At 39.7% G+C, this 25,369-nt stretch overlaps 2 protein-coding genes across 5 annotated transcripts in view; one reads left to right on the top strand and one right to left on the bottom strand.

Moving 5' to 3' along the window:
- EMB2771 (E3 ubiquitin ligase) overlaps positions 1–16,970 on the top strand; it is a 44,492-nt gene extending 27,522 nt beyond the window's left edge. The window contains exons 21-39 of one of the 4 annotated variants that reach the window (XR_005510926.3): positions 591–684; positions 769–851; positions 999–1,055; positions 1,160–1,237; positions 1,363–1,484; positions 1,566–1,726; positions 2,373–2,449; positions 2,529–2,642; positions 6,893–6,994; positions 8,012–8,152; positions 8,242–8,415; positions 8,729–8,792; positions 8,895–9,034; positions 9,106–9,263; positions 12,753–12,831; positions 12,927–13,025; positions 13,556–14,125; positions 16,520–16,644; positions 16,841–16,970. Coding sequence is in view for 1 of the 4 variants with exons in the window: in XM_039124305.3 (XP_038980233.3) it covers positions 591–684; positions 769–851; positions 999–1,055; positions 1,160–1,237; positions 1,363–1,484; positions 1,566–1,726; positions 2,373–2,449; positions 2,529–2,642; positions 6,893–6,994; positions 8,012–8,152; positions 8,242–8,415; positions 8,729–8,792; positions 8,895–9,034; positions 9,106–9,263; positions 12,753–12,831; positions 12,927–13,025; positions 13,556–13,948 (2,136 nt within the window). In the remaining 3 variants the exon portion in view is untranslated. Of the gene's footprint in view, positions 1–590; positions 685–768; positions 852–998; positions 1,056–1,159; positions 1,238–1,362; positions 1,485–1,565; positions 1,727–2,372; positions 2,450–2,528; positions 2,643–6,892; positions 6,995–8,011; positions 8,153–8,241; positions 8,416–8,728; positions 8,793–8,894; positions 9,035–9,105; positions 9,264–12,752; positions 12,832–12,926; positions 13,026–13,555; positions 14,287–16,142; positions 16,671–16,840 lie in introns of those variants that run through there. The other 3 variants (XR_005510925.3, XR_005510928.3, XM_039124305.3) reach the window with 3 other exon arrangements.
- Positions 16,971–17,525: 555 nt separating this feature from the next.
- LOC103709395 (xylan O-acetyltransferase 1-like) lies at positions 17,526–21,135 on the bottom strand. Its single transcript, XM_088702405.2, has 5 exons — positions 19,946–21,135; positions 19,658–19,829; positions 19,370–19,569; positions 19,121–19,279; positions 17,526–18,229 (listed from the first exon to the last, which is right to left on the bottom strand). The coding sequence occupies exons 1-5, from the start codon at positions 20,671–20,673 to the stop codon at positions 17,869–17,871; spliced, it is 1,620 nt and encodes a 539-aa protein (XP_088558531.2). The 5' UTR covers positions 20,674–21,135; the 3' UTR covers positions 17,526–17,868.
- Positions 21,136–25,369: the final 4,234 nt, after the last annotated feature.

Below are 25,369 nucleotides of genomic sequence, written 5' to 3'. Positions count from 1 at the left end.
TCTTTAATATCGCTCTATGTGATTGTGTTGAGATGCATAGTTATATAATAGTATGTTTATTTTCTGTGATGTTAAGAAAGCAACATTTGAGAGAATTTTTCGTTTATGATGCATACAGCAGAACCAAACATGTAAGTGAAGGTCCAAACACATGTTTTATTTTAAAGTTTCCGAGAACAATTTTGGCTGTGTGCAGTTTATCTTCTTATCTATGGTTATTTTTCATATATGCGGTGAACATGTTGACAACTTTATATATCTTTCAGTATTGATGCACGCCAGATATTGGCGAAGTATATGGCATGTAATGTGTATCATGGCTTACTATTGAGTATTATGGGAATGATGCACATAATTTTGAGCGTGAATCGCACATGCTGCTTTTGTTCAAATTCATCTTGTTTGTGTTGATGCCATTCTCTTTGCAGTTAAACATACTTCATTTCATTTTTTTCTGATATTGACATGCAACAACTCCTTCAAATTGGTTGAACTGCATATGATTATATCCAGGTTTTAAAATCTGGATGATACTCTTACATTTTCTTTGGCAAATCATTTATCTAATTTTGTATTTTAATTGCTTGCAGGGTGAGATAGGCCGCAGAAGTGGTGGTGATAATGTACTCGAAAGAGAAGGATATGCTGTTGCTGCAGGAGCTGCATTAGGACTTGTGGCGTTAGGTATATTGTGTATTACGAAGAAAATGAATGAACATGTGCTTGGAAGCAAGTAACTGAATGTTTTCTTTTCCTTTTTTTGTTTAGGGCAAGGCAAAGATGCATTTGGCTTCATGGATACTTTCATGGATCGGCTTTTCCAATATATTGGTGAAAGAGGAGTTTCAAATGTATAATTTCAGAGACTATTTATTTTTCTTTCCACTGAGTTTTTATGTTTTCTGGATTAAAATGCATAACACCAGTTTGAATCAAAATCTATTGATGACTTCTAGATATTTAATTAACATTCCTAAGTTTCTATTGTTTTTCCTCAGGAAAGATCTTTAACTTTGGTGCAAACGACAGATGATCACAACCGCAATGTTGGGCAGGTTCCATATATTTTTAGTGAATTTTTCTCCCACCTAAAGCATTCTGCAATCCCTACTTGTTTGTAACTATTAGTGGTTGATATGCTCTTTTCTGTTTGATTCAGATGATGGATGGGGCACAAATAAATGTTGATGTAACTGCGCCTGGAGCTACAATTGCACTAGCTCTGATATTTTTGAAGGTAAAGTTCTTTAAATACGAAATTCCATGAAAATTTAGTGTGTAGTCTGATTGTTGTATTATGTCCTCACATATAAATTTTAAGTACTACAATTTACTTGTAATGAACTCCAATTCTTATTACAGACAGAATCTGAAGTAATGGCATCTAGACTCCATATTCCTATCACTCACTTTGATCTGCAGTATGTGCGGCCTGACTTTATCATGCTCCGTATCATTGCTCGAAATTTGATAATCTGGAGCAGGTGATTTTGCTTATTTTGTTTATGGAAATTTCTTAACTGTTGAGAAGAGGACAATATCATACCTCATATGTTTGCATGTAGGATTCGTCCTTCTAGTGAATGGATCGAATCTCAGATTCCTGAAATTGTCAAAGTTGGGATCTTGAGATTAGAGGAAGGGGTGATGGACGGTGATGAATACGATGTAAATGCTCTTGTTCAGGCATACGTCAATATAGTTGCTGGTGCTTGCATTTCACTTGGTACTCCATCAATCTTTCGTAGCCTTTTAATGTTAGTCAGAGTTGCTCAATCATTGGAGTTAACGGTTACATTCTAATTTTATTTATTCATTTAACAGTTTATCAGCACGATGTCCTCAGAAAAACTGTTAAAACTATCTTTTCTGTTGTAGTACTCTAATCATTCCTTGAGCAACAACTGTTGGAATGAAACTATAATGCACTAATTGGGAATGGACCAACAACTAAACATATACATATGAAGGCTATAGACTTTTTTCCACATGCATTATGTGTTAGTACTCTATTTGTGTTCGGGCTACACATCCGTACACAATTTATACATATGTTAATGAAAAGGAAACTCCACTTTCCTCCTTTTGCTTCCACATCTTTTATGATGTTTGTGCAAGAATCTTTTGTAACAATTAGATACCTTTAAGTTCTTATAAAAGTAGAAGTTATAACGTAATATCGAATTGAAAATTGATTGTTGCACTCTCAGAATGTTACACTTTTAATTTTTATTAGTTATTAAGTTCTCACTACAATATTGCACTTTTATGCAAAGCTCTAGTTTAACTTAAAGTATGTTCAAGGCTCTGTTGTTACTTAAAGGATGTTATCATTTTGTTTAAGTATTATCGGTGTGAAGTAATGCCTGTAGGATTAAAGTATGCTGGCACAAAAAATGGCGATGCCCAAGAGCTGCTTTATAATTATGCTATTTATTTTCTCAATGAGGTATGTTCTCTTCTGTTATGGTCCCTATACTTTTTTGTTCTAATTTGTTTGTTGAAGTTATTTCTTCTGACCCATGTAGCTTAAGCACGTACCAGTTACGAGTGTTAATACCTTACCAAAGGGATTGCTGCAATATGTAGATCGCGGGACTCTGGAGATTTGCTTGCATCTTATTGTTCTTTCGCTCTCTGTGGTTTGATAAACATCCTTCTATTCTTTTTTGTCTAATATCTATATGTTGCTAGAATTCCATGTACTATCACTAGTTTCTATAACTTGATGTTTGAGCGCTAACATGATAGTTTTTTGTTGGTAGATCGTTGAATTTGTAACATGTGGTACTCTATAATTTTATGTGCGAAATTTATACCATGTTTGGATGTTTTCTACACTCAAATATGCCAAATGCTCTAGATCACCTTGATGTGATGTAATACTTGATGTCAAGGTCCGCCGAACTGGTACCGAGATTTGTATAGGTAGGTGGCTGGTTCGGTACCGTACTGACACAGTACACAACGACATGCTAGTTCAGAACAAGCATGCCATTTTTTTCAATGTTTTTTAAGTTTGATCTAATGGTAATCAATTTTTTTAATTTTTTCAATGATTTTAAATATAATTTGATGTTTCTTGGTGTTTTTGATGTTTCATCTCCTTCTCCTTCTCCTTCTGCTTCTTCTCCTTCTTCTCCTCCTCCTTTTTCTTCTTCCTTTTTTTCAATGTTTTTCAGTTTGAATTAATGGTAATCATTTTCTTCAATTTTTTTAATATTTTTAAGCATAATTTGATATTTTTTGATGTTTCTATGATGTTTCTTCTTCTGCTCCTCCTCCTTCTGCTGCTTGCTCCTCCTCCTTCTGCTGCTTCTTATTCTCCTTCTGCTTCTCCTTCTTCTGCTTCTCCTCCTTCTCCTCCTCCTCCTCCTCCTCCTCCTCCTCGTTCTTCTTCTCCTTCTCCTCCTCCTTCCTCCTTTTTCTCCTCCTCCTCCTCCTCCTCCTCCTCCTTCCCCTTCTCCTCCTTCTTCTCTTTCTCCTTCTACTTCTTCTTCTTATCCTCCTCCTCCTTCGTCTTCTTCTTCTTCTACTACTACTTCTCCTTCTCCTCCTTCTCCTTCTGCTTCTTCGTCTCCTTATTTTCCTCCTCTCCTCCTTTTCCTTCTTCTCCTTTTTCTTGTCCTTCCTCTTCTTCTTATTCTTCTTTTTTTCTTCTCCTTCAGCTCCGAACCAGTCTTCACAGCCGAACCGACTCGGTACCGCGCCAGTTTGGCTTGGTACAGCCTGAATTGGGCGGTTTGGGCTGGTTCGGCAGACCATGCTTGATGTGTTTCACTTTGGTTGATTATTGAACTTAAATATCATATTTTTATTATAGTAAGTCTGCTCAATGTGCTAAATGCTCCAAGTCACCTTTATGGAATACTTGATGTGTTCAGTTTGGTTGACTAATGAACTTAAGTATCATATTTCATTATAGTAAGTTTGCTAATAAAAAAATGCTATGCTTCCATCAATTAGTCATAAAATTTTATTAAACTTTGATGTGTATGTGGTGTTATAGGGACATCATGAATTGGATGGAAATTGCTTTCCTCAAATGCTTATGAACAAGGTTCACTGAACCGGTACCAGAGGTTGTACTGGCCGACGACTGATTCGGCATGACATGGGTCCATAATGTGCCATTCTGGTGTGTATCAAAACAAAGAGAGTCAGCGAAGGATAGAGGAAAAGAGAGAGAGAGGGAGCGGAAGGGAGAGGGAGAGGGGAGAGAGAGAGTGCTCGAAAGCTTTTGTTGGTCATTGTTGGAGAAGGGGTGGGAGGGCGGGAGAGGGAGAGGAAGGGGAGGCCCTTGGCAAACCCTAACCCTAGCGACGCATGGGCGTGTGAGAGAGAGAGAAGGGGGAGGAAACTTACCGGCGATTCAGGGGGGAGAGGCTATGATCGTGAGCAGCGGGGGAGGGGATCTATCGAGAGATCATGAATTGAGCCGGCGTATAGTCGAAAGGTCGAGCCGGATGGGCTTTAAATCGAGGTAGAGGGTGTTTAATTGAATTGGAGCTGGTTCGGCCGATTTATCGAGTTACAGGGTGAACCATCTCTGTTCGGGACAGTATGGCCAACCGTGGTTATGAACACAGTTATGACTAATCTAGCACATATTATTTATTTGTTACATTTTCTTAAATTTTGATAACTTAAATTATATTTTCATTTTCGATGATTCTTTTGATATTGGATAAAATTAAAAAAGAAAATGTTCATGAATTTTTGTGCTTATTGAGTTACGATGCATTTTCTCTCTCTTAGTTGTCCTTTTGTTCTGAAATTCAACCATAGATGTTGACCAATAAATGAAGAATATGAAAATTTAATCATTTATAAGCTGACTAAGAATATATTCGTGATAATTCACAAATTTTTTTTTTTTTTTGATTTGGAATTGCTCCAATCAATATATCTTTTTAAGGGTCATGTCAAGCTCTTTGAAATTCCTTTGCCAGTCATAGTTCTCATCTAAGTTTTTATAGAACTTGCCTTTAATTTTACTTGGATCCAATTCAAAACTCTCCTTATCATTTAGCCTCCTTACAAATTTTTGTTCTACATGTCCGTCCCATGTTGGCCAATTATCTATGAATGCACTCAACAGCTGTGAGACTTGCACTTCATTCATTTCTAACAACTTTTTCTTTTTTTGATTTATCAGCGTTAATTCTTTCTTTTCTTTAACACTATTCCTGTTTGCATCTATGTTTTTGATTTCTGAAGCGAACTGATAATAGAAAATAAGCTGATGCTTCTAATAGAGAAATAACTCCACTAAATAATAGATAAACAAGGCCCTTTTCATGAATCAAAGCAGAGGTTAGGAGTAGATTCAATCCAGAACAGCAAAAGAACCAGTTACCAAGTAATAACAAAAAATGAGGTAAACTTTAGAGTACAAACAGTATTTCTTCAGATAAGTACCTGAAATCTGGACCTTCACAGATCGTAAAAGAAAGGGAAACAGCAGCAGATCGCAAGACCTCTCATTCACGATGCCTCCGTAGGAGGATTGGAAGGTGCTGTGAGCCGACCCAACAAAACCATCACTTCCAATACTTGATATTCTTTTTGACAGAGTAGCAACTTTGGAGAGAAACAGCAGAACAAAGAAGCCCCTTGAAAAAAAGGCCTCTCAAGTCCTGTTTTAAAGCTAGAGGCTTCTTGGAGAAGCTTCATGCCTCAAAAGTCAAACTTCTCACCTAACCCCACCTGACACCTTATGGCCCTTTTCCAAAAAAAACCCCCATAAATAACTACCATTACAAGAAACACCAGCAAACCAAAATGATCCAAATTCTGTCCCAAATAAGACCTGACCAGAGTGGAATACCATATAATGAAAATACCTGTGAACAGGACAGATCATTAGAACACCCATAAAACTCTACTTTGACCCATACAATAGTTGTATTTACAATTGTTATTTTGTATCAATTTCCCATCATATTGACCATGCAGCATTACTGGCCTTAGTGTGGTCCAAACACATGAATCTTGAAAGCACATGGCCATTGAGGAACACCATTTATGTTCCCCCCAAGAAAGCAACCCCATTTAAGCATCTGTTACTTGATATATTCCACTTAAGTTGCAGCAGATATGCCTTCATCAATTTTCCTTCCACTCATAGGGTTATGTAAGGCCATTGATTTCAGTCATTGCCTCTTTTTAATTTCTCTCCACCAATTTGTATTGCATGTATCTGTTACAGTTCTGCTTATTTTGTGAGGAAGGATATGCAGAAGCTTGCAATAATATCAGAGGTGGCCCTCAATAAGAATACTTGGTGAATGAGAATTTGCAAAGCCAAACCTAACTAGTTCAGAAAAGGCTATGTGGTTATACTTACTTCTGCTTATTTTGTTTATCCTCAAGGTTTCTGCCCTTAGGATTTGTTTGCTTACTGAAGAAGCCTGAATGAAGTCTTTTTTTCAGCTTTATTCAGGTTTATACGGCCAAACAACTTTTCAGGAACCTGAACAAAGATGCAATAATAAGGGCTTTTGTGGGATTCTGTCATTTTTCATTCAATGTGCTTTGCTTTTGTATGTTTGATATTCAGCTGATAATGTTTCAAAGTTTTACTTGGTAATCAAGATGGAAATGTACGATCAAACTGATTGGCTGCAATGGGTTTATTATACAGTGGTTATTTATTTTAGACAATTCTTTTGTTCTGCGCAAATATCATCATACAACTATTACTTTGTTAATAGTTCTTATTTTTATTGCTTAAGGTGGATTCCTGTAATGCTTGTCATGCTGCATAAGGTTGTTATCTGTCATAGAAAGTATGTTTTTTTTTACTGAGTAGTTTATCAATCTTATACTGTCTGTTAAACTCAATTTTGTATTTAAATCTCATTTCTAAATATGTGTTATGGGGGGCTAGGTTATGGCAGGTTCTGGACATCTGCAAACATTTCGATTATTGAGATACCTTCGTGGTCGAAGATCTGCAGATGGGCATATAAATTATGGAATTCAGATGGCAGTAAGTTTGACATGTCTTTCATTTTTCTAAATAAATAAATAAATGCACGTATCCCTTTATAGTATTTGGGTATTTCATACTTTGTTAAATATTTTTAGTTCCACTTTATTGAGCGTCCTTTTTGGGGGATTGTGACCTGGTCCACTTCATTCTCTCATCAATCTCCTTTCTGTTTATTTCGTGCTTTATCTTAACTTTTGAAGAAACATCACAGTTAGCCTTAAGGATAATATATAGTTTTGTAACTTTTGGTTCGTGTATTTTGAATGCTCTTATACTTTTAATGTATATAAAGACTGCAAGACACTTCTATAACCTAAAGTTCTATATTCTGTTGCCCATTTAATTTAGGCATCAATATTTGGTAGGTAAAGTTACCAAATTCAGGTTAATGGTGCCAACAAACATCTCATGCAAATATTATAATTAAAGGTAATGAAGCTTTTTGCATTAGTAGGCCTAGATAAATGCGGGCAAACAAACATGTGCGTGCCAAATATTATGGTGGCAATAGGTTAAATGTAAATTTGTCAAATATAGTAATGGTATATTTTTCTTGTGTTGTTTCCAAGTTGAGTTGCTTCCTGTCTCCGGTCTATACCATTTATTTTGGAAATCAAGCTTTGCAAGTCAAATTCTTACTCTGTAGAATTTTGTAGTCTCCAATGTGAGATGTCATATATGATTTTTACTCTTGAATACTAAACTGGAAAAAATTCTTGAACATGTGAATCATTAATTTGGACAACACGAACCGCTGGTTGAAATTCATTAAGTATGATCATGTGAGTCACAGTGGCTTTTATCTTCTTCCCATGTGAGCTTAGCCATGTGTTGGCATTTGTGTGAGAAAAGGATTAAAACTTATTCTTGAACTTCTACATTATGTTTTGTTTTATTGCCAATGTACAAGAATATCGTCAAGCAAATATGATTCCTCACATCAGACAAGTTTAAACTCTGGTTCATGTTCATTAAACTAGATATTGTTCTCCTGAGTTTCTTAATGTATTGTAGGTAAGCTTGGCCATTGGATTCTTGTTTCTTGGTGGTGGTATGCAAACCTTTTCAACTGGAAACAGTGCGATTGCTGCATTGTTGATCACTCTCTACCCTCGACTGCCTACTGGACCAAATGACAATCGTTGCCACCTTCAGGTATCCGAGGCTTTTCTGTGTTAAAAGGTTCATCAACTTTTTCATCATTCTCCTCATTAACTAACTTATTGAGGTGATAATTATTCTAGGCCTTCAGGCATTTATATGTAATTGCTGCGGAATCTCGTTGGGTACAAACAGTAGATGTTGATTCAGGTCTGCCTGTTTATTGCCCCCTCGAAGTGACTGTCAGCGAAACAGAACACTATGCTGAGACTACCTTTTGTGAAGTGACCCCCTGCATTCTGCCAGAACGCTCTCTGGTATGCATCTGAAAATCACCTTAGAAAAGTCACAACTTGGGTCTCTTGGGTCCTCCATGAAGTGGAAGCTTTTTGCAAAATCAATTTCTTTGTGAAAACACTAGAAGTAGTAAATTCTGCATGAGATTATTTAATGTAGCATTTGGAAAGAGAACCGTGTATAACTTGGTCTGCCCCATGGACAAGTTTGGATAATTCCCTTCAAAAACAAATGAAGATCTTGGATGCATGTAGAAAAATATGTATCTATAATTTCTAGATGCCAATTGGTAAAGTTATATACTGATTGTAATGATGTTCGTTCTGCTGACAGTTGAAGAGTGTTCAAGTTTGTGGGCCTAGATATTGGCCTCAGGTTGTAGAGCTTGCACCTGAAGGTATGCAAGTGGGGAAATGTCCCTTTTTCTTAGGCTCTATTTTCTCATTGTAAACAAATTTTTCAGTGCTAATTTTCGTGTCTTTGGTGTTCTCTTGAAAAGATAAGCCTTGGTGGAGATCGGGAGACAAGAGTGACCCTTTTAATGGTGGTCTGCTATATATAAAGCGGAAAGTTGGGTCTTGTTCTTATGTGGATGACCCAATTGGATGTCAGTCTTTGCTTTCCCGGGCAATGCACAAGGTTGGAACTAATTGCTAGTTCCCCCCTCCAGATATCTTGCTATATTATTAAAGCATCATTCCTGGTTACAGGTTTGTCATGCATCGGAGTTGTGCAGTCCAACCACAGAAATCGACAGTAACTGTGAGCCTGGTTCCTTTAAGGTTGATCAGTTGGTTGGTACGTTTTCTGCTGATCCAAGCTTGATAGCTTTTGCCCAACTTTGCTGTGACTCCTACTGGAACAACAGGCAAGCACCTTGCCTTCTCTTGATCTTTTCAAATTGTTCACTGGTAATGACTATAAATTGAAATCTTTTCTTTTGTTTGATGAACTTATCTTGGGAGCATTCTTTTTGAAGTGTATTTTTTGCAGTTTCAGTTGTAATGTATTTGATTTTGAACATGCAATGAAAAGACTTATTGGCTTAGATTCATGTATTGCCATGTCAGCTGAATATTTATGGTACTATTACTACCTTTACTGAACTTGCAACTTTAATGACAAGCTAAAGTAGAAGAAGATATTTCAGTAGCAGGGACAACCTGGATGCAATTATTATGGGCTAACACATTTAACATACAAGAAACACATGCATATGGACAGCACCTGCATCTCCAAATTTCCTTCCAAATTGATGATGGATCATATATCTATAACTAATGCAATTGGAACCATGTGCTTTAGTAAACGTTATCAGAAGGCAGCAGTTTACTTGCTGAAAGAAGAATAGCTAGCAATTGATGGGAAGTCACATGGCTGGCTATCTGCTTGGTCTGCTTGTCATGAATGGGATTGCTGATACTATAGGTTCTATTTTTGTTTTATTGTTGAAAGCATGATGCACATCTCTTCAAGCAGGATTGGAGCCAAATAATTGCAGAGGGTTGATTTGTCATTTCATGCGCTTGACATCAATGTGGAAGTGGCAAAATACTGCTTGGTTTTTCATGAGAATGTACGGTCTTAGAATTTGCCATTGTCATGGATGATACTTGGGGGTCTCCAACCCAGTTAATGTTGAAACCATGAAGGTCTAGAGGGCATGTAAGAAGATTGCAAGGATGTCTGCCACAAATCTGCAGAATGCAACATAGTGAATAGCATGAGGAGAATAAACAAATTGCCATATGTTGAGAACCTCAGATTAGTTTTAGAGAATTGAATGTTTAGGTGTTAGAATATACTTAGAAAAGGGCATGGCGAAATAGTCATCACCAAAGGTGTATACACCACATCTTGACACCTGGGTATCACCCTGCATGTGGTGGTTCTGGGATATGATTTGAGGAGGGGTTCCAAGTCTTAAGCCAAATAGGATTGGAAACTTTTTTATCATGTGGTCTCACCAAGGATAAGGCACTTGATAGGCTGAAGCAGCAAACACTGTATAGGTAAGTTGACCAAGTTAGTTTGAAGGTACCTTAGCATGGAGCATCATTATATAGGCTGAGAGAAACGGCCAAGATAAATTATCATGGGTAGGTTGAATTAAAATCAATTGTGAGACAAAATTGATTGACCATGGTTATCGATCTGACAAATAATACAAGATCTGGCCATTTGGGTGAACGTGAGTGATCCAGGAGGATTACCAGACTCGATGTGGACCACTTTGGGCACCACAGTTAGGGCTGGATAGGGTCTAGGAGTGAGGGTCGTCACATTGGAAAGCTGAATTGTGAGCCAAATTTTTGAAGGCTATAACTTGGCTGTACGATATCTAATTGAGATTTTTTTTTCAAATTGGGTAATTTTTCGAGCTTTATGATGTGGCGCCACACCCTGAAGGGTGTGACGCAACTGACGATCAGGTTCGAATTTCATTTGGATTCCAAAATAGGCTGGTTAATCTGATTTTTTTTTCGGAAAAGACATTGATCGGAAGTACCTCCCAGTTTAGGAAGAATTAGATGGAGCAATAACGGGTAAAGCTGATGTAGGAGTCGGGATCTATCTTCTGCAGGATTTTAGCTTTTTTGTATTTATTTCTACTAGCCATGTCTATTTTTAGAAAGCTAGCCCTATTCGAATTAAGAGAGGAATCCGATTTGAATTGTGTACGGACGGACCTCATTATTATAAATAGAAGCTAGGTACCTCAGTTTTTGAATCATTAATGAAAGAAAAGGAGATCCAAACTCTAATTTTGCCATTTTTATCTTTATATAAATTTTTTTTTGAGAGATTCAAGTTGAGCAGGTTGAGGGAATTCTTTGTTCTCCCTGATTGGATTATTGAGTTATGGAGGAAAGTTGGCATCAGTTGCCAGAATTGTTAGAAGCAAAGGATAGACATGGACTATTGTTGCTGGATTGGTGGTTGCTGTATCGTTTGTATTCTAGTATAAATAGTAGATTGTAATCTGTTCTAGGAACCTTTTTGCTACTCAAATAATTGGACTTTATCTTTATCTTTAATTTACAATTACTTTTATCATTTATAGTTCCTTTAAATTTATTTTATTTTACCTTTCGAATTTCTTATTTTTAATTTTTGAGTAGGAATTTAGTTTACTAGTAGTGATAAAGTATTTCATAGCCCCAGCTACACCTTGCTTTTCATCCTCCTCCTAGGCGGTGTAATAGTTGCGAAAGTCCTTGAAGGTCAAAGTACCTGAACTACGCTACTATCATCATCGTAGGCCTCTTTTTATCTTCTTTCGGGCTATCTAGATGCTGGGGGCATGCCTACGTGAATGCTTAATCGAGCTATCAGTATTTTTATGCCTCGCTCACCTGTTGATAGAGTAAGGTGTCAACACAATGTCTGTTGGATCTGTATCGAGGCTTGTTTTGGCTAGCACCTGGTTCAGTATAGTATTGGTGCGTATCGTACTGCGTACCGTACCGTGCTGGGATATACCAAACCAAGGAGAGGGAGAGGCAAGAGAGGGAAGCAGGAAGAGGGGCTTACTTGGGCATCGATTGACGTTGGTTGGCATTGATTGGAGCAAGATGAAGGGCCAAGCAAGCAAGATGAGGGGTCGAGTGAGTGATATGAGCGGCTGACCGATTGATGCACACAGCGGAGCTTCGAAGCTCTGATCGTGGCAGCTGGGTGGAGAGAGAATGGAGGGTCGAAGGGCATCAAGGGGGGCTCAGAAGGATTTTAAGGGATCAAACCGTCTCGATTGCTTCAACAATCCCGATTCTTGACCGGTTTGGTTCGGTATGGCTTGAACCGTTGAGTTTGGGATTGTTTGGCATGCCTTGTCTTTATTACTATTGCACGTGGGCTAGCTGGTGCTAGTAGGTACAAAGCAGCATTAAGTCTTTTGAAATGTACCCTGCATGCTTTTAAATACCATGGGACTGGGCCATCCCTATTTTCTATAGAACAGGATGCCCTGTATGGCATGATGGATATCCCGTCCCATCCCAATCTATTTCTTGACTCATCCCGTCTTGACACTCTAGATGGTGGAACACCCTGTCAACCTATTGATATTTAAAACATTGGTACCTTGTTTATGTTCATCCAGTTTTATTCTTTTGTTAAGTCAACTCCTTGGATTATAATCTCTCATATACATGTGTTTGTGCACAAGGGCACAAGGCTACAAGTGTTGTTTACTGGTCCGATGCCAGCTGGGCACGGGCACGGCATATGGCATGTGGTAGTGCTATGTGTCACTGTAATGATATGTTCTGGCCCATACTGATTAGAGTGGATACAACATTTTAATCCTTGCACAGGAAAACTTGTATATTTAATCAATTTATTTTGTAAATTGCAGATCGGATGCCGATTTCCAGGAGTTCTGCTCGCAAGTACTATTTGAGTGTGTTAGCAAAGACAGGCCAGCTCTCCTACAGGTGCTTTATGGCTTTATTGAATCTTTTCTCATTTGTTACCTTCTTATTCAACATTGATGCTTCAGGGAGCTGATTATTCATGATGGTGTATACAGGTCTATTTGTCATTGTACACGATGATTGGATCAATGTGGGAACAGGTGAAAAGTGGTGCTCTTGTTTTTCAAGATTCACTTTTTCTTTCCAGTTTAAAAGTAAGTACTCGTAACTTTATCTTCTCTTGTTGAAAACTCTTTCTGAAACTAAGGACAAAAAGGTTTCAAAGATAGAAAATGTTCATGGAAGCTGCAGCGTTAGTTTGAACAACCGATAATGTGAATTTGAAAATATGAAAAATGAGTGACCTTGGTAGAGTGAAAAGCTTACCGCTCTCTTAGATAATCCTGAAGCAATACCAGGGTACTGCTTTCATTTCTATGAGCTTAGATGGTTCATTTATTTCTTCTGTATGAGTACAGCACCTTATATCTGCACTTATTATGAAATTCTTGTTTACCGTAAGTTTTTCTTGTGATATTTACTGATGATGTTCCCATGACATCAATCGCTAAATGTTAATTCATCTGGCTTAGTTTTTTTATTTGTTTTAAATCAGCATTTCAGTTGTCATTTTATTTTGATAACTGCAACTTTACTAGCATAAATTAATTTAGAAATGTCTTTTGTTGATTCTAACTGTAACTATATGTACTGATGGGAGATTTTGTTGCATGTCATCCTGTAGCTTGCACTAGCGTACAATGAGGCTTTGATCAGTGGCAAACTGTCTTGTAACGGAAGCGGCATCATTCAGTTAACATTCATGGAATCCATCAGGAAACGCATTGAAGAGATTCTGGCAAATTCCAAAATGCTCAGGCACAACTTTCTCGTCTATTTAGATTTGGGGAAGTGGCCCAATAACCAAATTGATGGGGATTGGATGGATGCTGTGCATCTTTCTTGGTATCTTCTTTGGTATGACATACCACCTCCTTATGTTGTGAAGTCAGCAATTCGGAAGATCAAGCTAAAGACTCCCATATCTTTGTCCATGGTTCCTTTTCTGCATCTGTTACTGCCAACAACTCATGCCAAAGGAATCACTGAGATTGACAAATTTATTTCAAGAGGCTGAAAACTTCTTAGAGCAGGATGGTTGTGCATCGCTGAAGGAACAAATCTTGTCTGGTTGTTCAGTTCTGTCTCGATGTTATGGCAAGTAGTTCTTCATGAGCCTTCTGTTTCATAGGGTGGAAACTACTAGTTCTTGTCTATCATATGTTCAGCCAAATTATCAAAGCCATGAAAAAAGGTATAGAGAGCTGGTTCGGCCAACATTCTGCATCATTTAATTTGCATAAAACGACTTTCTTTATTGCAGCTGGTGAAATTGTACTCTTCTGTAAATTAAACTGCCTCCTGGCGTTGATTAAACTACTGAATCTATGATATTGAATGCACTCAGCTTTTTCACACCTTTGTAATCAAGGTCCGCCGTACTGGTACCGGTCGGCGTACCGGTGGCCGGCCGGACCGGTACGGTACTGGTCCGGTCCGGTCCGTACCGGCCGGTACCGGTGGTTTCAAAAACCACAGCGCGCGGCGCTGTGGTTCTAAAAAAAAAAAATATCGTACCGGCCGGTACGAGCTCCGAACCGGCCGGTACGGGCCCGAACCGGCCGGTACGGGCCCGAACCGGCCGGTACGGGCCCCGAACCGGCCGGTACGGGCCCGAACCGGCCGGTACGCACCCGTACCGGCCGGTTCGGATAAAAAACCGGGAAATACCGGTTTTTTATCCGTTCCGGTACCGGTCTAGGACCGGACCGGTACGTACCGGCCCGTACCGGCCGGTACGGCATTCCATGTTTGTAATTAATATTGCTAGTATTTTCAATTTTCCTAGTCTACTTGGTAATCATTTAGATGATTATATCACCTGAATATGACTACATGCTGGTTCATCAAGGTATAGTCACAAAATCCTGTGTACAACCAATTAGTGAATGAAAGAAATGACAGATTGATACTGGTTTCTAATATTTCAGGCAACTTACTAGAAGAATTTCAAGGACAAAAATTGCTTTAAAGGTATGATGTTGATATTGGGCAACAATATCCTGGGTGTGAGTATAATTATTTGCATCGTAAATACTAAATAGGAGGATTTTGAGGAGGATATATGATAAGGTACATATGTTTGAAGTTAGAATAGAAATGTATGCTCCTTGTAGAATAGAAATGTATCAAGTAGGTAAATACCATTTGTGTGAGCATGTCTCATGCAGGTACTGTTGTATTTGATTATTCCTGTTAATTGATTGTTGATCATGCGAAGGAATGTAGAGACCGGAGCTATAAAAAAACATAGAATTGACACTTGTAAATAAGTAAATGGATCGAATAATTTCAGTCTAATTTGACTTAGAGCTCTTATGAAATGCTTCACCACAGATTGCTCAGATGGCTGTAGTTCATTAAGGACCCAAAAGAAGCTAGTCAGGATACAAACATTTATGATATACAGAACTATAAGTACCTGTAGAGCAGGGTTCCCAACCTTCTCATAATACTTAATTCTATGCTAATTGCGTCTTGATTCAGGGTGTCACACCATGATTAATTGTGGAGGCATGTTCTGCCTGAGTAATCAGCAAATCCTGCCTATGAATATGCAACCCTTAGTGATGGAGCATCTAAATGTAAAAGTCAGGGCTATGCTTTCTAGATATTTTTAGTATTGATTTAGGTTTCACTTAGTGCTTTTAGTGTGGATATGACTTGCCTATTTTCTTTTTCTTAAATGAAGGATGAATAAATTACTCTTGCATTGCCCCCATTAGGTTAATAGTCTCAAAAATGTCGACAATGCAAAATTTTAGCTTTTGCGTGTCTATAATTTTCTCCTACATTTCTAGGTTTGTTTGTTTTTCTAGAGCATTTTGTTTCATACAAATGTATCTGAGTTGTCAATAGGGTTTTGTAATGGTTTTCAGTAACATCAAATGCAGCTGACATATTGGATATCATGGATTAACTCTTTACAAGGTTTCGGGATTCATAATTTTTTGAGGCCTGCTGAATCCGTTATGTGGGAGGTCGGAGTGGACTCGTAAGATGAATGTGGAAGGAACTAAATCTGATGGATGAGCACCAACTTGATTGTACCTTGTAAATGATGTTTGTGTGATGTTTCTAGTAGGATCGAAGGCAAAAGATTTGGATTAATTCTAAATCCTGCATATTACCAGAATTATTATACGATAGAATACTGAGGTAAAAGAATTACAAACAGTAATATTTCTGACAAAATTCGTATTAGTTTGTAGGTACTGCCATAATAGATGGAAATTAATGCTGGTATAGATGTTTCTTGGACATAATTGACAGACGAGACAAAGAAATATCAGCAATATATGGAAATCAACATGTGATGGAAAGTAGTTTGAATTGTGTCTACTGTAATATGAGAAATGTCGGAAAAGCCTCAAGGAAGCACTGAAGAAACAGAACAATTTTCTACATAGATAGCAGAATTTGGGTATATCGCTTATTGGATCTGTTACCCAAGTCACTGGTTGTATACTCCACTTATTTGCAACTCTGTTTCTCAAGCTTATTTTTTATGAAATGATGTCAGTTTGCAGTACTATTCATTTTTGTGGTAAAGGTGCATGGTTGGAATGTCACGTGATTTTGTGACTAGGGATACGTCGCTGAGAATGAGCCCCAAAAGCTGAGGTTTTTGCTGCAGTTTCAGAAAAAAGGTGCAGAAATCCTATCATTTGTAAATTGTACATCATCTTATCTGAGATGAGACCGAGTCGACAGGTAAATTTCTATTTATCAATTATGTTTATGTTTTTCTGTTTGTGTTGCGCTAATCTACTTCAAAATCAAAAAAAATACTCTTTTGTTCAAATTCAGGAACTTGTCATGAAAATTTTTTCCACGTAAGCAATGTACTGGTTTGGCTATACTGATTTTTTCTTGCACAATTGGCTTTGCTTTCTAATTTCTGTGACAGCCGAACATATGAAAGGTGGTGCAGTAGAATAAGAATTGGTTGCACCTGCCAATGCTAAAGTTACCATCTTCTTCAGGGACATGCAATAATTATGAATTTTGCATTGGATGCACCAGACGGTAGAAATCAGTAAATCCGTTTAGTTGTTGGCTGGGTCCCAAATTGTTTATCTGGTGATAATATAAATTAGGTGAGTTTAAGTGTGATTGCTGCTCCTTTTCTCTTTCATTTACAAGTTCCCGTGGCCATTTTCATGTCTGTTTTCTTTTTAAATGACGCTGAGTTGCAGATAAGAGTGATGCCACCCTCCACTTTCCCCTTTGAATTCTGAGGCCCAGGAGAGCGGAAGGGAATATTGGATTAGACGTTCATGGCAAGGCACGTGTGTAGAATACATGAAATTATTATTTTAGGGAAAAAATCACAGAAGTGGGCTGAATTTGATCCAATATCGCCTAATTAAAACTCAAATTGACCACCCCAAGACGTAGTTGACTAATTGGACCTTGTCTACCTAAACTAAGCCTACTAAATCCCCTCCATCCATTCAACTTGAACCACTCTTCATGTTCCGTTCCAGTGACAGGACTTCAAGAAATGTTGGGGATGTTCTTCCAAATATGTTTCACAACTCAATCCTAAGAGTATTCCACGTCCGGATGTTCATCTAAACAGATGACGAGACTTGTGTAACCGTACGATGTTTATTTTTTTTTCAAAACGTTTTTTTTTTTTAAGTTCGCAGTTATTCTCCTCTCCAAGTGCAAATGAAATATACAATTAGAGGAAGCCATGTGTCACAACCAACAGCGTGGCGGTGGCAGCCATCATATCAACAGGCGAACGCCCTCTCCAGTCCGTTCCGAACGTCCTAATAATATAAGCTCTCTCTTCCATGCCATTAGCAGTCTGCCACGCCACCCCCAGATGTTCCCAAAAATACGAACATTTAAAAAATAAAATCATCAAAGGGGAAAGAAAAGAAAAGAAAAGAGGAAGTGTAACGACAAAAAAAGAGGCATGATGGATCAGATGCGCCAAGGGCTGGGGGCGATGCGGGCGTAGAGGAACTCGTTCCAGATGTCCGGGAGGCCCGGGAGGCACCAGTGGATGCAGTCGGCGTAGGTGGCCGGGTCCGCCTGCTGCTCCGGCGTCAGCAGCTTTCCCTGCCGCAGCGTGTGGACGGAGGTGTGCGCGTCCTTCCGGAGCTCCGACAGCGCGGTGATGCTGAGGAACCAGACCGGCACCTTCCTCATGGACCTCGTCACGTTCGTCGCCACGTCGAATAGCCGCCAGTCCGTCCCCACGTCCAGCGCGTGCGGCAGGTTCGTCACTGGTTGCGTCTCCTGTGCGCACTTTATCCCGTTTGGGTTGTCCCACTCCTCGCTCCTATATATATTTTATATGCATCATACAAATCATCATCACCATCACCATATACGACAGCTAATCTAATCTAATCTAATCTAATCTAAATGATCTGTAGCCCTTTATGGTTGATTATGATGACAATGATGTAAATTAATTATGAGATCGCCAAAAGCAACCAAGCGCGGCCTACAGACAGATTATTTGCTTCGAGACAAAACACTTTAGTATCAGGACCTGAAATGGTTGCTAGCTAATTACGATAGAATATTTGGCCAGAAAGGTAGCGGGTTATTGGAGTACGGTTATCACGTTAGAAATTGTAAAAGTTATAAAGTGATTTATATGAGTGCTGGGTGGGCCCTGGGGTTTGTTAGAGGCCTACATATAAAGGGATTCTGTTTTTCAACAGCAAGTCGCTTTTTCTAGGTTCTTGTTGAGGTGAAATCGCTTTTTCTAGATGATGGTCCTTGGCTTCTTTTTTCACTCATGTCGCCTTTAACCATAAATAATTCGGTAACAGTCTTCTGGGGTATCCCCTAACTAGTAACAATGGTGGTAAGATTCTCCTAGCTACAGATGCCGCCTGGCTAGCTGGCCCTGACATCCAGGGCAAATCGATTTGGACGTCGGCTGGCGAAGGAAACTTGTATTCCCATCCTGCCATCTAAATCATAAAAATCCATCAACATTGTGAGGGCTTTGGACCACGAAGACGGGTCCAAGTTGGCTGGCCAAGGACACGGACGTCGTATACTAGAATTCTAAGATCTATCCGTCTTATTAAAAGAAAAAAAAAAGAAAAGTTAGTTACGATCCAGTGTCCCTATGTGAATGGTCGAGTTATTCTTCTTCCCCGCCCGCCAAGAGGAAGGAGAAAAAGAAAGAGGAGGAAGATGCGGTGGTCCTTACTTGATATGGTTAGGAGACATGCTCATGAAGAACACCATCGTTCGCTGGGGATCCACATTCTTTTCCACCCACTTAGCCCATGTCTTGAGGACCCTCCTGTAGGCTTTAGGCCGGTCTACCTCATCATACTCCGTTGCTCCCTCGTCGAACGACCCTCGCCTGTTTGCTCCAGATTAGAGACATCCACTATCAGGACATGAAATTGAATTTAACCCAACACCATATTCCTCAGCCAATTAAAATACTCACAGGACTTTCATGTTGAAGGTGTTCATCCACCAGATGTAGGTATTGAAGATGAGGTAGTCCACTCCCTTCCAGTTCTTCCCGTGCTTGTTGATCGATTCCGGCATGATGATCCGGTTCTGAATGCTGTGCAAGTTTGGATCGTCCGAGTTCGATTCCACCAGGAACGGCGCCCAGTAGAACTCCACCGTTGCATCGTACTCCTTCACATTCCGAACAATTAATCCAATCAGATTATTTTCGCAGCAGCTCGTCGTCGTCACACAGTTTTAACGCAAACCAGTTTGTTACCTCGACTCGGAAGACATTGAGCGAGCCGTTCTTCACAAGCGTCTTCTTGCCTGGAATACCGCCGGACTGGGCCAGGCACACCATGGACTCCCACTGGTTCCGGTTCAACGAGTCCCCCACAAACATCAGCCTCTTCCCCCTTAGCCTCTCCAAGAATATCCTCGCATCGAACCTTAATTTCAAATCAGACACACCGAGGCCCAAATAGAAATCCTCAAATTCAGATGGAACAACCCAATTAACCATGCCCTTTGAATTAATCGAACCAAAAAAATTCAGAACACTCACCGAGGCAGGTTGCAATCCCGAGGCTGCCACCGCCACTTCTGGTGGGTATCGTCCTTCCTGCCATTCCTCATGCACGTAACCTGCTCTGTGAGGAACTCGCACTCGTGCTCCTTGTAAATTGGGCTTGTCACGTTGTCGTACACCCACTGGCCGGTGAACAGGTCGCACCCCTCCGGCACGCTCACCACCGTTCGCTCCAGGACCACCGTCCGATCCTCCTTGACCTCCGCCTCGCCCGACCTCTCCTCGTCTTTGGCCTTCTCCTTGGGCTCCGGCTGGGCCACTCGCCCCTCGCGGGCCTCCTGCTTGATCACCGGCAGCCGAATCCCAGGGCCGTTCTCGTCCTCGAAAACCACCTTGGTGCGGCGACTCTTCTCTAGCTCGTCTTGGCGGCGGGGTTCCACCTCCGTCGTTGACCTCTCCGTGCTCTTGGGCTGGCCGCTTGGTTGGTGGTTCTCCGCCTGGGGGTCTTCTTGTTGGGTGGAGGAGAGGTCTTGCTGCTGGTGGGAGACGACCTCCTGGGACTTGGCTCTGCTTCTGGAGGAGAAAGGGAACTCGGCGATGGACTTGACGTCCTCGTTGTACATGAACAGGGCGAAGAGGAAGACCGAGAAGACGACAACGAAGATCGAGAGGTTGCCGTTCTTCCGGCCATTAAACGCTGCTTGCTTCATCATGAACGGCTCCGGCGTGAAAATAGACGACGACTTCCGGCGAGCGAAAAGCATATCGGAGAAGGAATTGGAATTCGGAGGTTTTTCTTTTTCTTTTTTGAGAAACAGGAATTCGGATTTCGTTTGAAGCACGATAGGGCGAGGGAGAAGATGGAGGAGTGGATATAGAGAGAGGAAAGGAGTAGGTTTAAGGGTGGGGACTGGGGTGGTTCGGTGGGTTGAGGCTTTCCTGAGGGAGGAGGTCGTCTAGTTTGGATGGTGAGGCTTCCCTTCCTACTCTTTATTGAGGCCCCACTAGAGGCTAAACGGAAAAAAGTAAAAACTTTATTTAAGAATCTAGTTGATGAAGAAGGTGATCGGGTCAAGGAGTAACATGTAAGCTTATGGAAAGGGGGAGTTCTCTTTATTTGGTGGGTGTCTTGGTACAGGAAGCAGCGGAGGCCGTAAAGTTTCGAATTTGTTTATCGTTGGGTGGAAAGGAGCTATCTGTATGATTGGATTTGCTGTGTCGGAAGCAAGTGGAGTGGGTGGATCCATGCAATGTTCATCAAGCCATGCATGGTCCCTCTATATTGGATGCCTTGGGCTCTCCTTCGGTTGGGATATAAAGCATCCACTTTTATGCGGAATTTTTGTAATTTGTACTCCCAAGCCCCCAGCTTTTATTGTGTGTGTATATACTTGGAAGAATGGACGAATTAGGGATATAAGTCTATGGGTTAGGTATGGACCCAGAGTGGGTCCCAGCTCTCTAGTTGGTACCCGATGACCCGACTTTTTCCCATAATTAAGTGGCTGATCTGTGCCTTTCCTCTTGACTGATGTTCGTATGTATGTATACACGCACATACATTTACAGACGTGTATATATATACATGTGTATTAAAAGAAGAAATATGTAAAACTCATCTAATTTTTATTGACATAATAAAATGTAGTGAATGTAGGATTTGAATTCAGGTTTCTTGCAATAACAAATCTCGCTATAGTCTAAAATGCTCTCATATGAGTTGATGGTAGTTTTTCAAGAAAAAAATGGGCTGACGGTATACTTAAATATGGATTTCTTTTTTTTTTGGTACAAAGTATGCGCCATATACTAAAAAGCAAATAATTGAATATGGTTTAATGTGATATACCCCTTGGTATTGCTGGTCAAAGGATTAAATGATAGAAGAGTTGAAGAAAACTTTGATACTTTAAGGGCGTGTTTAGTTCACGACTGAAATTTGAGTATTAGGGAAGAGTAAGAATTGAAATTGAAATCTGAATTAAATTTGAGTATTAGGGAAGAGTAAGAATTAGCTTTGTGGGGATTGAGATGAGAATCGGAATGGGAATAGGATTTTCTTCAACCAAATAGCTGGAATGGCAGTCACTTATTTCTATTTCCATTTCATAGTCCAACTTTCTCTAATAAAATATGCCCTAAAACGCATAGAATGGATATGATGATGTTCCAACTTTCAAATAGGGACCTTAACAAGAGTGCCAGTTGTATCATATACCGTAGAGCCAATTCTTTGGCCTATGAACCTGAAGCAGTCCATTCACTAGCTTATTCTCCCTAGGACGGACGTCACGGACCACATGGACTCAGACGTCGATGCCTATCAAAAAATGGTTCCCGTGTATTACAATTCAGAGTCATATATTTTTAAGTTGCTATCATTGAATCAAATGGTTCGGGTAGGAGGATTCTATCCAAGGAGATCATGGTCTTTGATGGCGCTACATAATATTTGACAAGTCAATTCTCCCTTTTGAGTAAAGAAGAGCTATTACTCCACATGTTCCCCCGAAAATAATGTAAGATATCAACATTTGACCACCTTCCATTATTCTCCGGGTGGCTACCAGATCCCAAGTCTATCTCCTCAAGTTTTCTTTTCTCCGGCGTCACCATCAAACATGTACTTCAAACTGTGCCCACACGCTTGCAGGCAGGCACTCAAAGTAAAGCAGCCCCGAACCAAACGCCTGCGAGAGCCACCAACCAAGCTCACCAAGTTCTGGAGTGGGACTGTGCATCGATGGATCGTAAAACTTAATAAATCCCAGCATAGAATTAATGGTCCATGTAGCTTTGTATTTGAACAAAGTAAGAACAAAGCAACCTCCTAACTCTGTACTCATATGCTTAATATATGAGGAATCACGCATTGGCTTGCGTGCATTGTTCAGGGATGGCTGGAGGGAAATCACTTTCTCTTCAAGTGAGAGCAAACACCAACTGAAGTTAAGAGGGTCTCTCCTGTTCCACCGGTTGTTTTGATAGAGATACCAACCCCCGAGGAATGTCGGTAACCGTTGAGTCTGTTCCCGTTCATTGAAGTATCCCATTCATGATGCATGAGACATCGGATGTGGTTGGTGGGGCTGCAACATATAATCTGATAAAAGATGAAGAGACTGTACGTAGTGGGTACCAACTAAACAGAGTAGAAACTCATTTATAAACCTAAACATATGTTGATTATGAGTAGGCTTGTTGTCAATAAAATACTGATGGTGGATGCATGCGATGGTACAGAGTCAGCTATGGGGGACTGCAGCATGTCTTTCCTAGTCCCTTCCTTCTGCTTTGCAATAGTCTCATATTTTTTTAGGTATGAGCTCAATTATATTTTAAACTGCAGATAGGAATTACATTAGACCACGAGTCCTAGTTCTATCGCCTCCCCCCACCCACCACACAGGAAATTACAAAGGAGACTCAATTTGAAATTTTTGATGCAAGATCATATCCAATAGAGAATGTACTGTTTTGGATATTTCTCAGGAAGAATGCAGCACTGGGGTGGTGACTTATGACAACTCTCGCTTAAAATTTAGTGAACAAAAGACAAAGAATAATATTGATCTTTCATAGAACCAGCTTGAACTACATAATGGCGGTGATTACGTTTTAGATTGTTAGAACTCTCTGCACATCCATGAAATCTCCTAGAGAATGAATTCCAAAGTAACCTTGCCAAGAGTTTGCAACTCGTGTTAAGCAAGAGACCAATCCAAGACTCCGATCACAGGCATCCAGCGCCTCCCTTTCCAGTTACTTACTTCTTCTTCTTCTTCTTCTTCTTCTTCTTATTTTTTGAAGTAAAGGGAGGCTTTTAGCAAAAAAAAAAAAAAAGTAAAGGGAGGCTGAAACAAGCCACCCCAGCATTTACGTGCTTTTTCTAATAGTTAATGGTTCAACTTTTTGAACGGCTTCCACCTAACCCGACTGGCCGGCCCCAGCCCAGACTCGATTTAACCGTGCCATCATTCACAATTACACCACTTTTCCAGCCCTCTCATGTTCACTTGCTGCTCCACCTGTATCAGTCTTGTACCAACCACGCTTTGGGATCTGCTCAAGTTGAATTGTTCTAAATTTAATCTGTTGTGAGTCCTTTCTAGAGTGGAAAAGAACTTCCTAACTTCAACATTATTTTCTAGGCTAATGTTCTTCCAAGTTCCCCCTCTTCCGCGTAATACTTGTGTCATACTTATCCTTCCATATCAACTATAATCAATAAACTGTGATTCTTTCTGTTCCAACAACATCATAACTTCTCCTTGTTTACTATGAAATAACAACTCAAAGCAATCAATCTTGGTAGTCGCAATAGGAAAGCATCGGCCTCCATAGTTTGACAATCGATTTACCAAGAATACTTGTAAAGAGAGACCCACATCCACCTGATTTTAAGTCATGAGTTAGCTTTAGCATTTTATTGTGTGACCCTTACCCAAAAGATAAACCTGAGGTTGACCTAGCACATACGCTCTGATAGTCTTAGTGAACTATATACTTGACCAAGGTTGTTGAGAACCAATTTTAGGTTTCACTAGCATACTTAAAAAGTCTCCCTTCAATCCACTACTTTTTTGGTTTTTTAGACTAATGATATTGAGCCTCAAAGCTACCGCCAAACTCTGAATCATCGTATGCTTGAGATTTTTGAATCACCGGACCGTAGTTTTTTGCCATAAAAAAAATGGAGAGCGGGTTGGGTGAATTATCTGGATTTGACATTTTACATAGTCGTTCATAAATATGCAAGAGTGGATTTTGGTCCATGATCAACGTTTATTTATACAGAAAACCTGTTTAGGGTTTGGAGCTGAATATTATTCATAGTGAACATTGTGTGGGGCTGATTCTTTTCTTGCTAACTAGTTTGTGGTTCCTTTTCACAGTTTAGTTTGCAATCACTCTTCTGTTTATTAACATGTAACCTGTTTTTTTTTTTAAAGAAAAAAATATTTTTACCATGTACATGATATGCATGAGTTAGGACTTATCCTGGTAGTTATAACCCTCCACCTAGCAACCAAAGGTTCAGGATTTTTGGATCATTATAGAATGGATAGGTCTTGGTCCCTTTCTCTCAAGCAGGAAAGCGAAAAAAAATGGTAACATGATGTGCTGCCTAGTTTGATTCTTAAATGAGAGAATAAGTTCTTATGGTAATAATAAAGCGGGCCTTTTTACAAAAGGACCAAAGATAGATCCTATTTTAGAGGCCAGATTTTGGACGGCAAATCATCCAAGCACCTAGTCTGATATAATATATCAAAGGAGGTTGTGGTAACTAGCATACTACTTTCCCTTGTAAACTGAATCCCAAATTTGAATTATCTAATACAGCTAGCTGCAAAAACTTACTGCAATTGAGCTAGCTACACGACTCACTGAGGAATGCTGAAAAGCGTCTTGCTCAACAGGGAGGCTGGTTTTAAGTGGTAGAAAAATGTCACTTGC

This window comes from Phoenix dactylifera, chromosome 8 (genome assembly GCF_051530095.1).
Source record: "Phoenix dactylifera cultivar Ajwa chromosome 8, Ajwa_hap1_PhDact_Kaust_v1.1, whole genome shotgun sequence".
Classification (NCBI taxonomy): Eukaryota; Viridiplantae; Streptophyta; class Magnoliopsida; order Arecales; family Arecaceae; genus Phoenix; species Phoenix dactylifera.
Note: the sequence above shows the minus strand (reverse complement) of the source record. Positions and strands in the feature narration are given on the sequence as shown.

Bases quoted from the DNA above. Each gene is read 5' to 3' on its own strand.
- LOC103709395 (XM_088702405.2), bottom strand. From the start codon at position 20,673: ATGCTTTTCGCTCGCCGGAAGTCGTCGTCTATTTTCACGCCGGAGCCG. The intron at 19,280-19,369 runs GTGAGTATTTTA...TGGAGCAAACAG, and splicing joins ACCTTCAACATGAAAGTCCT to GCGAGGGTCGTTCGACGAGG. The intron at 18,230-19,120 runs GTAAGGACCACC...AAATATATATAG, and splicing joins ATGTCTCCTAACCATATCAA to GAGCGAGGAGTGGGACAACC.